Source organism: Ipomoea nil, unplaced genomic scaffold, assembly GCF_001879475.1.
Source record: "Ipomoea nil cultivar Tokyo-kokei standard unplaced genomic scaffold, Asagao_1.1 scaffold0188, whole genome shotgun sequence".
In the NCBI taxonomy this organism is placed as follows: Eukaryota; Viridiplantae; Streptophyta; class Magnoliopsida; order Solanales; family Convolvulaceae; genus Ipomoea; species Ipomoea nil.
The window spans coordinates 1,118,727-1,131,701 of NW_017616616.1; the positions used below are offsets into that span (position 1 = coordinate 1,118,727).

Genomic DNA, 12,975 nt, shown 5'->3' on the forward strand with positions numbered 1-12,975 from the left:
ATACCATGGACCAAAGTTTTATTGCATGGTGAACTTTAATACAAAAAATTTTCAGTTAACACATTATGTATTTATAGTTAACAGTTTTTGTACATGTAAATAAATAACTTGATAATTACTGACACATAATATGATAACTACATGTACAGAAATTATTAATTGCAGATACAGAATATGTTAATTACAAATACAGAATCTAAATGTTATTTTTGGACCAGGGTAATGTAAGGTAGACCCTACTCCATGGTATAATTTGCCATTTTGCCGTTATCGTATTCAATCGTTATGATGTGCATCCGTATGCACCATGCATGGTGCATACGGATGCCAAAACGACGTCGTTTTATTAAAAACGCGCGTCTCTCCTTTAAAAAAAATTCAGGTTTGATTCCCAGCAACAACATTATATTGTTCATTCATTCTGGAATTTTAGTTCATAGATTATGGAAATATAGTTCATTGATTATGGAATTATAGTTCATTGATTATGGAATTGTAGTTCATCGATTCTGAAATTTTAGTTTATAGATTATGAAATTTTAGTTCATTCATTCTGGAATTTTTAGTTCATAGATTAGATTATGGAATTATAGTTCATCGATTATGAAATTTTAGTTCATATGTTGTTGCTGGGAATCGAACCTGATTTTTTTTTTTTAAGAGGAGACGCGCGTTTTATTAAAACGACGTCGTTTTTGCATCCGTATGCACCATCGGATGCACAACATAATTTGCCTATCATATTATAAGGAAGTGCAATTTTATAGGAAAGAAAAGCCCAACTATTCTGACCCATTGGGCTGATCCGATCAGTCCAATCATTATCCCCAAAATCAGATTTCAGGATTGGAGCAATTTCTCATAGAACCCTAAAGTAGTAAGGTTTGGTTTCCCAGTGGGGTCATCTACAGAGAGCCATGGTGTGCATTCGGAAGGCGACGATCGACGACCTGCTGGCAATGCAGGCCTGCAACCTGTTGTGCTTGCCGGAGAACTACCAGATGAAGTACTACATCTACCACATCCTCTCATGGCCGCAGCTGCTATATGTGGCGGAGGACTACAACGGCAAAATCGTCGGCTATGTGCTGGCCAAGATGGATGAGGAGGCCACCGAGTGCCATGGCCACATTACCTCTCTCGCCGTCCTCCGCACTCATCGGAAACTCGGCCTTGCCACCAAGCTTATGACTGCTGCGCAGAACGCTATGGAACAGGTCCTTCTCTACCTTAGATTTGGAAAGTTGCTCTTTTTGTCTCGATGCTGGATTGCTTAAATTGAATTCTATAATGATTATCTGTCTGCTTGCTTTTATATATGTGTGTGTATCTCTGAAAAGGGTGATGATTATGTGGAAAATAGTGATTTTAGCGTTTGCAATGAAATCTGTGGAATTTTGCTCTTTTTTTTTTTTTTTTTTTTTTTTTTTTTTGGTTCGATAGATTTGGGGATTCTATTTTGAATATCTTCTGGCTGTTAAGAAAACTGAAAACTTGGTACGGGAAATTGGGTTTGCAGGTACTGCTGGGGTTATGTTGGAGTGACTTCAATACTTTGTGTTGCTTCTGAGCTTTTTTGCTTCAATTACTATTTTAGGTTGTTTTGTTGTTTCTTACTTGAACAATTGTCTAATAAAGTAATGATGGATGCTTAATGGTGGGCTTACCGAAGAAGAGTTAACAATGAATTCATAGGTGTAACTAAAATGTTCACGACATGTCTTTGGCCCTACAGAATGAATTCAGAGAGAGTATAAAGAAAAAGTTAATATCTATGTGCAAGTTGCCATGATTTTCTAGAGGTGAGGGTAGCCTAGCTGAATGGAGAAATGTATTCATGTAGCCAACGCTTTTGATAATAATAAAAAATTCCAAGTTCATTGCTGCTAGGTTGTTGGTTCTACCCTTTTTAGCATTATCTTAGGGTATTATATGGAATGTTGCTCAGATATTAGGTTTTTGTTGTTATTGTGAATTGAATGATGTGTTCCCTGATTTTCAAAAAAAAAAAAGAATGATGTGTTCCCTCTCAATAAAACTCTAAACTAATGTTCATTTCTGTTTATATTGTTATATGCTTAACATTGTGATTTGTCAATTGTCAGTGCTGTGGTATGTGCTGTCAATGTTCATTTCTCCGCAGAAAATGTTATGTACAGCCTTATAAAATTTTTGTTCAAGGAGGAAAAAGAAGAAAAACCAATCAGATTGCACACATCAATGTCACTTTTTTTTTTAATTTTTTTATTTTTTAATTTTTTTAATTTTATCTGGCTGTTTCATGGTCACTTAATTATATGTTCAAGTAAAAGGGCATTTTGAATCTTCTTTCAACAAATTATTCCCTTAATGTTTGCTTATAATTTTAAAATGACATTTGAAAAAATCAGTTTGTCCTGTTTCGTTTCCCTTGGATGGTCATTGAATGTCATTGTATTTTATGTTCTCAACTTACATCTCAATATGGCATGCATAACAGGTCTTTGGGGCAGAATATGTGTCATTGCATGTAAGGAAAAGTAACAGGGCAGCATTTAAGTTGTACACTGAGACATTAGGATACAAGATTCATGATTTAGAGGCGAAGTACTATGCAGATGGTGAAGATGCTTATGATATGAGGAAGCAATTGAAGGGTAAGAAGCATCATCAGCAGCACCAGCACCAGCACCACCACCACCACAGTGGAGGGTGTTGCTCCGGGGAAGTGAGAACTGAAGGAAAGGATGGTGTGGCAGAAGAAAAGGCACACTCATAGGCAACTGTGCGTTCCATGGTGCATTCCATCACTCTTTCTCACTATACATAAACTATTGTGCTTTGAAGGAGCTGACATCTTGTTACCATATGAAAACATTGTTCTTAAGAATTGACACTTTGTTTTCTCTGCTAATACTGAGATCTTCTCTTGCACTCTTGAATCTCTAATTATATCTTGGAATCCTATGAGTTTGTTGTTATCATATATACAATGGAGAGAAAGGACATATATCACACAACACCATATCAACATTTATCTCTTCCATTAATTTACTTGTCTTTTTGAAAACCATTATAGGGATGAAGTTTTAAATGTTGACTGTACACACACACCCACGCCCACAATCCCCTCTCTTCAATGGGAATTAGATAGAATCCAGGTTTCTTAAATCCCTGAAAGAGTAAAGACTAAAGACTTGTAGAACAGTAAAGCTTTCAAGAATATGCTTCTTTTTTGGGTACAAGAAGAAAATGCTTTTATTTGCACATAGAAATTTCCACATAGGTGCTACATATTGTAGTTGAATATTCTAGTTTCAAGGTTGCACACGCTTCTTGCTATTTCTTGGAAACTTGTCATATGTGCATTATGCAAAAGTGTGCAGTGTGCTGTCTATTTTGGCTAAAAGACCAAACTTTCTTTTTAGTATCATAGTTGCTAAAGTCATGATTGGAGAAACCAATAATTCTAGGTTGCTTCCCTCCCTAAAATGGTGCTTGGATTTCTTTTTGTGCTGCTTGTTCATTTTCTTATCCTTGACACTTTCAATGTAATATTCCCTCCAGACCAAAGAGATTCTTCATGCCTCTGATATCTTACCTTATTATCTTAATCTGTTTTATATTAAGGAAAATGTTAGCAAGTGGGCACTTAAGAACATTACATGTTCTTTTTCTATTCATTCATTTTAGCTTAGTCATACACAAGTGTGAACCACATGTGTGATGAACTAATATATACCTGTAAATGTGAGTTTTTTAGATTGCACTTTAGACAGCACAGATGATTAGAGTGCTTTTGGACTGTCAAAAAGGGTATTCAGAAAGAGGCAAATATCCACACTTGTTAAGAACATCCATAATAGTGGAGATATTTTGTGGTTTTTGAGGAGTTTTTGTAAGTGTGATTAAGAAAGAGAATATGAGAGATGAGGAAAAAAACAAACAAAACTGATTTTTTTTATTAAAAAAAGGTCACTGTCAACGCACTTGTGACACGCGCGAGGCTGGCATATTTTCTCAGTGGGACCCACTTTTCTGCAATAAACTCCTCTTGTAGATGAACCCACACCTTCTCTCTCGTCTTCTCTCTCCACCACCTCACCCACCGCTGTTGCAAAAACTCCTCAATATTTGCTAATGGTGATCTCAGTATTTGCTAATGGTGATCTCAGAAGAAACAACCACACAATCCCAATAATATGGAACACATCTTTAAGGTGAACCCATTGCTCATAAATAAAGAATATGATAATCTAATTAATATAATAATACACAAGTCTACCTAACTAAGATGGTGCTAATAAAATATTCTTAACTGAACTTGGGTGAAGAAACCCATTATTCTAATTACACAAAAAGTGGACTCGAGCCGAATTTATATTAGTCCCACAGTGGTGATGATACCGGATGCGGGTGGGCCAACAAGAGCATCCAAGACTGCTGCTTATGTCTTATTCAAATTTTGCATTATCATGATCTTCCCCCACCATTGATGTGGCAACATCAGGCCAGGGCCAACCCTTAGTCCAGTCCTAGGTCCTTATTGATGGTGGTCATTAAAGAGAGGAACACCCCCCCCCCCCCCCAACAAATCTTATGTACACATTGGTTGGGTTAGTTAAAAAAAAACTGCATTACTGTTATCTGAACTGCCTTGCAAATCGACCGGGGACCCTAGGGGTTGGCACAACCATGTCGCGCCCATCTTTTATCGCAGTTATACGTTCTTGGATCGTTTTGTCAAACAACCTGCTCTCGGGGCTCTCAGCGTAGCAGACATAGTAACATCCCACACAAGCTTGTGGCACAGCCATGGCAATCCTTGTCTGTCACATGTTTGATTTGCAAAAGTTTATATCACATGGCCAAGTGGATATGTATATATTATATGTAAAGGAACAAGTGGGGTTAAGGATTGAAGACTAACCAAAAGGTATCCTATGTAGGCTGCCAAGAGCGACAGGGTGGCGGTGAAGTTCCTGTACACGGTGGCTGTCCAAGCAGCCACCACGATCGCACAGATGGAGCCACTGCATATTCCGGTGAGGAAGCAAATGGCACTCGTCATGTCAGAATCGACAATCTGCTCCATTTCCCGCATCTGAAATAGCTCCCAAGTGTCCTGAGAGGCTTTCACAAAACTTTTCCCATAAGCAGCAATCTGTGGAATGCAAACCATTCTTGAAACTTGAAACTCAATTCAAACTTCCAAATAATGAAACAATTTTTTTTTCTTAAATTGCAATTCTTGTATGTATAATTAAACAGTATCAAGATGGGAGGTTATGGGTTCGAGCCTCAGCGGAGGCGATATTAACTCTTTGTGCTTCAGTAGGTTGAGAAAGTAGTTATGAACAGATACTGCATTGTAACAGAGTTAGTAGTACTAAAAAAAATCACAGCTAAATTACCTGAACATAGGCCCAGCCATTGCCACGCTTGAAGATGGAGTCCATGACTTTTAGGCCACAACGAGCGCAACAAAACATGAACTCATCTTCTCCCTCGAGCAAATTCAACCCGCGTGCCACAATCCTGAGAGCCTCGATGGCGGGCACGAAGAGAGAGCCAAGGCAGGCGCTTCCGAGGTTGTTAGACAAAGCTCTTTGGAAGCAAAACTTAGTACGAGATTGCATTCCCCTGAGGTAATACAGGGCGACCACCCTACTAACCGTCAAGTTCACCACATTCCTCATCACCTCCGTGATCCAACACATGCTCAATACCATCACAATGATTATCAGCGGTGGGAAATAGAAATTTATGGCCCCAATAACCGCCAAAACCCACAACAACATCCAAACGAACCCAGCCCCAAGCATCCAATAAGTAGGCTCATTCAAGTCCCCGAATTTAGGAACCGGATCGAGGGCCTTGACCATGATTTTACAAAAGAACCCTGTTCTTGGTGTGACCCAACACGAGTACAACCCATTCCCTATCGCAAAGAAAATGAAAACAACCCCTAACCCATCCGTGGCGGGTCTTTGAAAGCAAATTAGGAGGATCCCAGCTGCTAAAGTGAAGATAAACGAGCTCCAAAGTATGAAATGGACCATGAATTTAGGCCACATTCTAAACCCCTTCTGCCACAAGAGTGCCAGTGTTATGCTAAGAAAACTAGCACCCACCACCTGTGGCAGAAAATACTTCAATAACCTTTCCTCTTTGATCTTAGCATCCCCTGCTTCTATTAGGCCTTCAACCCCCTTGAATACAAGAAATCCCACTAACCCTACAGCCACTATCAGATGCAGAAGAAACAGAAACAGGGAAAACTTGTTTGTGTATGCTCTTGAATTCAGTGTTATCACTGCACGTTGCTAGTCAAGCACAAAAAAATAAAAAAAATAAAAATTCCATTACAATTTTGTGTTTTTGTTTCCCAAAAGCAAAAACAATCCAGCCAAGTTGGTCAGAAAGTTTAACTTAGTAACCCGTTACTAAGTTATGCTCTCAAGTCGTGATCAGACTGTTAACTTGGTAATTGTGCCGGATTTTCTTGGCCAAAGAAAAAGAAAAAAAAAAGTTTAAATCTTTATGACTTACTTGGGGAGTAACCGTGACGGTAGGGGTGGAGCGCGGCTGGGAAGAAGGGGGAGGAGAAGGAGAAGGTGAAATGTGAGGCGGCGGAGAGGGGGAAGGTTGTGGCGGCGGAGAAGGAGAAGGGATAGGAGGCTGGGAAGGAGAAGGGCGAGGCGGTTGAGGAGGAGGAGGATGAGAACGGCGAGGCGGCTGAGGAGGAGAAGGTGAGGCAACTCTGATGGCACTTTCCATTACAAGCCGAAGAGGGTTTGTAGCACTCAGCCTTTGCATTCTCCCCATGTGAAAACCATGACCGCCACCACCACCCGCCGGCGCCGGCGGCGCCGGCGGGTAGTTGTAACTCCCTCCCGCCTGAAAACCCATCTCACCTCTCTCCACATCTCTCTGCCTCTCCTCCGCTTCTCTTTCATTATTCTCTCTCTCAACCACCTAAACAAAAAACAGAAATCCCAGTTCAGGGAAGTTACAAAAAAATTAAAAAAATATAATCTTTCCCAAGAATACTCAAGAAGCAAAAAGAGAGAGCTAAGTAGCTTACAGGTTCCGAGGCGCCCATTGACGGTGGATCGAGGCGGCGCGTGGAGGTGATGAGGAGGAGAGTTAAGATTTTGTTGGTATGTGGTGGCTGATGTTCAAACGTTGCCAGCAGGCATCACCACTCCGCACAGCTTTTACTTCTTACCTCATAGGCGCATAAACAAACATGCTTTAGACTGTTCAGACGCGCAGGCCGTATCGCGTGCGGGCACGCTCTAACGGCAGTGGAGACGGAGTGTTACTGTTAGGCGTGAGCCGCCACGACAGTTTCGATTGCGGAGACGGGTTCGAGTGCGTGGATGGACCACGGTTTGTTATTTTTGGGATATTCGCACGTGGGTAATTTTTTTAATTTTTTATTTGGGTAAAGTTTGAAGTCAATTGGAGCGTGATAAAGTAATGCAGAGTAAAATACTTCTTCATTTGTAGTAATAAATTTCTTTTAAAAAGTGTGTTACTAAATTTATAATATACTTTTTTGAGTACTTAATAAATGTAAACAAAAAATGCCAATTAAGTACTATAACAGTGTTGCATAAGGAAGTGATTAATAAGAATTAGGAAGAAAATGTAAAATTACTTTTTTAAATAAGGGAAAATTGTTAAATAAATCTTTCAATTTTATACGAAATTGTAATTAGATTATTGAACTTTTGAAAAGTGAAATTAAACACTTCAATTTATCATTTTGGTGTATCTGAACGCAATTGCGGGTTAGTGATCTATAATAACATGTCGTTAGAGTTTCGATGGTGCTTCGAAGGAAAATTGACGATCGACAAATTGTCGCAGATCGTCTTTTTTGAAGAAAAAAAAAAGTGGCATTCTATATGAATAAGGCAACTATCTTCATTGTCGATCAGAAGAAGGCAACCAGTCTAGGACGATCGACAAATTGTCGCAGATCGTCTTTTTTGAAAAAAAAAAAGTGGCATTTTATATGAATAAGGCAACTATCTTCGTTGTTGATCAGAAGAAGGCAACCAGTCTAATTGACCTATTGTTGATTTTTTTTTGAACGACGACAGTCAACAACAATCAATATTAATGAATTTATTTAACCGACTTTAATAAGTTTAAGTGTTTAGTTACACATTTTAAAAATTTATAAGCCTAATTACACTTTTATGTAAAATTAAAAACCTATTTAACTCTTTTCCCTTAAAATAATCTTAGTTAATCAATTATCATCTGTAACATAAGATTATAATTTTACTAAAAAATAATTTGATCATTTTCAAACTAGTTATTGCACTCCCGCAACCGTTACTTAAGAGCAATAACCGTTTCTTTGACTAGATCAACGTCAGAGATGTGAAGTCAAGGTGAGGTATGTGGGACCCGGCAACCACCTTATCAAAATTGCTTGTTGGCCGTGTAAGGCACCTCCCTGAAGGTGCGAGAAATTATAGGCGTAATAAGAATTTTCATAATCTTAAATGATTCGTGACAAGTACCATCATCTTACAATTTGACTATAAATTAATTTTAAAAGTTCCAATTTTACTATCGTTCAATTATAGTTAGTATTATAGTATATAATAATAGGGTATTAAGTCCCAAAGAGAACCAAATAAGTAAAATAAAATGATTACAGAGTATAATTGATTCCAACCGATATCTTCCCAGATAAATTTGTTATATAAAATTTTATAACGTGATTTACTTTTGACTTGTAACTTGGAACACAAGAGTAAAATTTTGATCCGCAGGGCTTAGCTCAATGATTTAATAAATAATATTTGAGATAAGACTTTAGCGACGATAATGTAAAAATTATGTGTAAAATAAACATATAAAGATATGTACCAATATTAGATCATGTCTGCTGAACTATTAAATTATCGTGATTTACATCCTCTTAAGTACTATGTTAAGCTAGGATGTTTGAGGCCCTTGAGGTACACGTCCAATTCTTCATCATCATAAAGATAAGTATTGAAACTGAGGGATGAGGTAGATGTATGGAGAAACATTGATCTCTAGAAACATATACAAGTTTCCAAAATGCTACAGTGTAACCGCCTTTGTTATGTACAGGCAACAGATGTTGAATATTCAGCAGAGCAGACATCCAGATACCTTAAACATGTAACTAAGGATTTTTCTATACTCTTACAATTTACAAGTAATACAAGTTACAATTTAACCCCAAATTAATCGAGTTTAATGTGATTATTAAATACTAATCGTAGAAAAAATAATAAAAGTATGTAAGTTATATTCGGTAGAGCTTATAATTTATTTTAAGTTAAAATTTATACATATAAGCTATAAATACTACGGAGTACTTAGTAAAACATGAAGAGTTTAATTAATTTACAAAAAATGACATTATTTACTTTACATTAATCAAAATTCTAATATCTTAATTTATCCTTTTATGTTTTTATACACTTATCAATTAGTTCAACAATTAATTTTACTCAACACTTTAATTTCAATTAGTTAGCTTATTAGCTACTAGTTTTTGAGCTTTCAGTTAGCTCTTTTGCTAAGATACTAAATAAAGTCACACAAAATATAAAATAATAGTTTATTTTGAAACACTATCTTAAAATTTTGTTGAGCATAAAAACTAGTTTAAAGTTAAAAACTTAAAAATGAGTAACTACTAATTTATTTTGAATACTAATTAAGTGGCATTTTAAAATAAATTATTATTTTAAATTCTTTATGTTTTATCTAACAAATTTCATAATTTATTTGTAATTTAAAAAAATTATAAACTCTAAAATTAAGGAGTCTACTAAGTTTTAAGTTAACTTCTAAATTGTTTTCAAAAAGAAAAAGAAGTTAACTTCTATATTAGGTATCCAAATAGAAAGGTAACATAAGGCTGCATTTTCCCCTGCACAACTACCCAGAAGTCCAACGGTTAGGTAGGACCGTAGGAGACAGCCCCTGAATTAACCAGAGCCAAACACAGTCAGCAACGGATAACTCTGCAGACAAGATGAGGTAGAAGAATATATTTATAATAACATTCTTCAGCACATCATGAAAAAAAAGTATAAAAACAACTGACCCCCAAATCATTTTTATTGTTGAAGGGGTTCAGTGGTTCACACACCTGCCAAAAAATAGTACAAGACCATAGCTGTTGAACAGAGGATAGGCAGAAGATAAAAGGCAAAGCACATGATAGTATTTCAGTATTTACCAATTTTAAGTTCTGTATAAAATATAAAGAAAAAGGAAACTGTGTAGGATTCAAATATATTGAAACTATGAAGAATTCCTAGGTTTGGGAAAATCAGTTCAGGAATTTCATCACTTGAATGAAGAGCAGACCAGGAAGGATAAACACAGCAGAAGAGATTTTCATAGTAATGGAAACAGAACATGCTTCTAAAACAGAGCTTTTAACACTATGAAAATGGTCAAAATTTGGCTTTTACATGTAAACAGTAAATAACTCCCTTTGCTCCTTTTAAACCACTAGCTGATGAGAATCTACTTTGCTGCATTGGAGGACTCGGGCTGTGGCTTAACTATGCTTAACCAACCACCATCCTTAGTAGCAATAGTAGCAGCTTTTTTTTTTTTTAATAACCCAACTAAGTTAGTCAGGTTGTTGGCTTGATAACTAAGGTTGTTGGCTGTGGCTTAACTATGCTTAACCGACCACCATCCTTAGTAGCAATAGTAGCAGTTTTTTTTTTTTTTTTTTTTTGTAACCCAACTAAATTAGTCAGATTGTTGGCTTGGTAATCACAATATTTCAAGTTCGACTCCTAGTAAGAGTCGCCTACTTAATTTTTTAGTTTGAGCCGGTTAACTATAGACAATTTAAGGTGATTTACCTCCTTGTAGTCCTCTAGTGGTTAGAGTCACAAGGTGGGGTTTACTCAATGCATACCATTGGATAGTGACAGCGAGTTTCCCTTGTCATCTTAGCAGCTTTTACTTCATTGCAGTTATTTATGAACTTGGTTAGCTCCTGAACAACAACAAAAAAGGGATCATACAGTTAATTGAAGCAAATCCAAAAGCATAAATACTTTCTATGAAACATTCTTTTAACTTTGACCTTTTTTTTCCCTAATCAGTATGTAGGTCAAGTAAACAGCATCTCAAACAAGCAGATCCCTCCAAATCAGATCACAAATAAGTGAGGATCATTTCATACTAAAAGAATGGGGGAACATTAGGGAATACTTTACTTTTTCTTCCCACAATGTTCCATATATCATCTTCCTTAGAGAAAATCAAGAGGGAGATAGAGAATGTTCTCTTAGCCTTTGATTTCAAATTTTGAATCTTTTGGCTGTTTTTCCTAGCTACTATGTATAAATAGGAGCTTGTACAGCTTCATTTACACACTGAAATTCACGAGTTGATCTATTTTCCTGGAAATTCCGTCTTTTGGTACTCTTGAAAACGTTATCAGCAAGGAATTCAATTAATTTGTTGCCATAAACCTTCACTTTAGGGGTTGTAAATTCATTCTAACAATCTAGCTCAAGACAGATTATGAAAGTTATATACACTGGAAATTAACAAATATCAGCAAAAAATTAACTACATTTTTCAGTATATATAAAGCACATTGAACTGCAATTCATCCAAAACCGATCAAATGCATACACGAAAAGCCAATAAAGTAACGAAAATCAACACTATTAGCCCAATAGTTTTCACGTAAAGAAAGCCAACGGACTGACAAGAAATCCAGAAGAATAGAACCTTACACGATCCACATCTGTGTTTTTCGATGATTTCACAGCTCTCTTCCATTCAATTCAAGTTCGAAAATAGCATCTCATCAGGACCATATGAATTTACATAGAGGGCATATGTAAGGAAATTTCATGGCGATTGGGAGGGATGGACTTCTTCTTCTGTTGGCCTTTCAAAACATCAGACTAGGGCTTTTTACTCTAATTTCCCAAATTGATTGGAAAAGCCGGGTCCGGATCTCCAAAACCCATCATTTAAAACAAAAAAAAAAAAATAGTTAAAATGTGTAAAATTTTAAATTTGTAATTTGTTCTCTATTGAATTCTATTACATGTACTTTCAAATCTTCCTCCTTCAATATTACTCACTGAAGTGACAACTCTAATAAGCTATTTTTCTATGTAGGTCCCATTACAAGTGTCTATATCAAAGTTTTATGTATGAGAATAAAAATTAAAAAAAAATTAAAGTATACATAACATTTTCCTTTCCAATTATAGTGTGCAGTTAATAAGTTATGTATGTTACTTCACTTGCTTGTGAATCTACTTATAGTGAAGTAAATTGTTGTGTGGATTCACCTGTTGCCCAATTTGAAATCAAATTATTTGGACTTGTGAATCTTATTGGGCCATTGTGCAAAGTGAACTTTTATGTTTTAGAGAAGCTTCTCATAAGATTAGCTCTTTAACAAATATAAGAGTGACAATTTCTTTCAATTCGCAGAAAATTTTGAGAAATAGAGGCAAATAGTAAACTAGTAGTATTCGTTCCTAATTAGGGACAAAGATATCCACCGCCCCTCATTGACATTTTGTAATTGTGAATTTGCGCGAAAACTATATGCATTTTATAATTAACATTTCGATTGTCATTAAATTTGATGAATATTTAAATATTTTAATATTAAAAATATAATATTTAATTTTTTTTTTAATGAGAATCATACTAATTTGACTAGGACTAATTGAGGAAAGAATTCTTCTTATTGAAATTTTTTTAACATAAACGAAGACAAGAAGTATACTCTCTGTCAATATAATGTCATGCCCTTTTGCTATCTTTACTCAAATTTGAGTAATTTTGGTATTTTTATTATTTATTTATTTATTGTTATTGTTATCATTATTATTTTGGTTGAAATTCCCTCTCTTTTTTTTTTTGTTCGAAAATGAGGGGTTAACTCCAATTCAGCACATACACTCTAATAATAAGTTTCAGAAAATG

General features: G+C 36.0%; 2 protein-coding genes and 2 long non-coding RNA genes across 8 annotated transcripts; 2 read left to right on the forward strand and 2 right to left on the reverse strand.

Moving 5' to 3' along the window:
• The first annotated feature begins 842 nt into the window (after positions 1-842).
• On the forward strand, positions 843-2,931 carry LOC109180982 (N-alpha-acetyltransferase daf-31). Its single transcript, XM_019330721.1, has 2 exons — positions 843-1,217; positions 2,480-2,931. Exons 1-2 carry the CDS (start codon positions 918-920, stop codon positions 2,756-2,758), a joined length of 579 nt encoding a protein of 192 aa, XP_019186266.1. The 5' UTR covers positions 843-917; the 3' UTR covers positions 2,759-2,931.
• Positions 2,932-4,193: 1,262 nt separating this feature from the next.
• LOC109180896 (protein pns1) lies at positions 4,194-7,436 on the reverse strand. Its single transcript, XM_019330610.1, has 5 exons — positions 7,067-7,436; positions 6,532-6,957; positions 5,394-6,305; positions 4,910-5,143; positions 4,194-4,808 (listed from the first exon to the last, which is right to left on the reverse strand). Exons 1-5 carry the CDS (start codon positions 7,082-7,084, stop codon positions 4,623-4,625), a joined length of 1,776 nt encoding a protein of 591 aa, XP_019186155.1. The 5' UTR covers positions 7,085-7,436; the 3' UTR covers positions 4,194-4,622.
• A 2,379-nt stretch (positions 7,437-9,815) lies between these two features.
• LOC109180991 lies at positions 9,816-11,981 on the reverse strand. 5 transcript variants are annotated; one of them, XR_002054146.1, is made up of 4 exons: positions 11,760-11,977; positions 10,872-11,008; positions 10,094-10,138; positions 9,816-10,010 (listed from the first exon to the last, which is right to left on the reverse strand). It is a non-coding gene; the product is annotated as an uncharacterized LOC109180991 (long non-coding RNA). The 5 variants fall into 5 exon arrangements; XR_002054147.1 differs by having other exon boundaries at positions 10,928-11,008; positions 11,760-11,975; XR_002054143.1 differs by lacking the exon at positions 10,094-10,138 and having other exon boundaries at positions 10,139-11,008; positions 11,760-11,981.
• On the forward strand, positions 10,564-11,197 carry LOC109181010. The gene is made up of 2 exons (XR_002054149.1): positions 10,564-10,638; positions 10,764-11,197. It is a non-coding gene; the product is annotated as an uncharacterized LOC109181010 (long non-coding RNA).
• Positions 11,982-12,975: the final 994 nt, after the last annotated feature.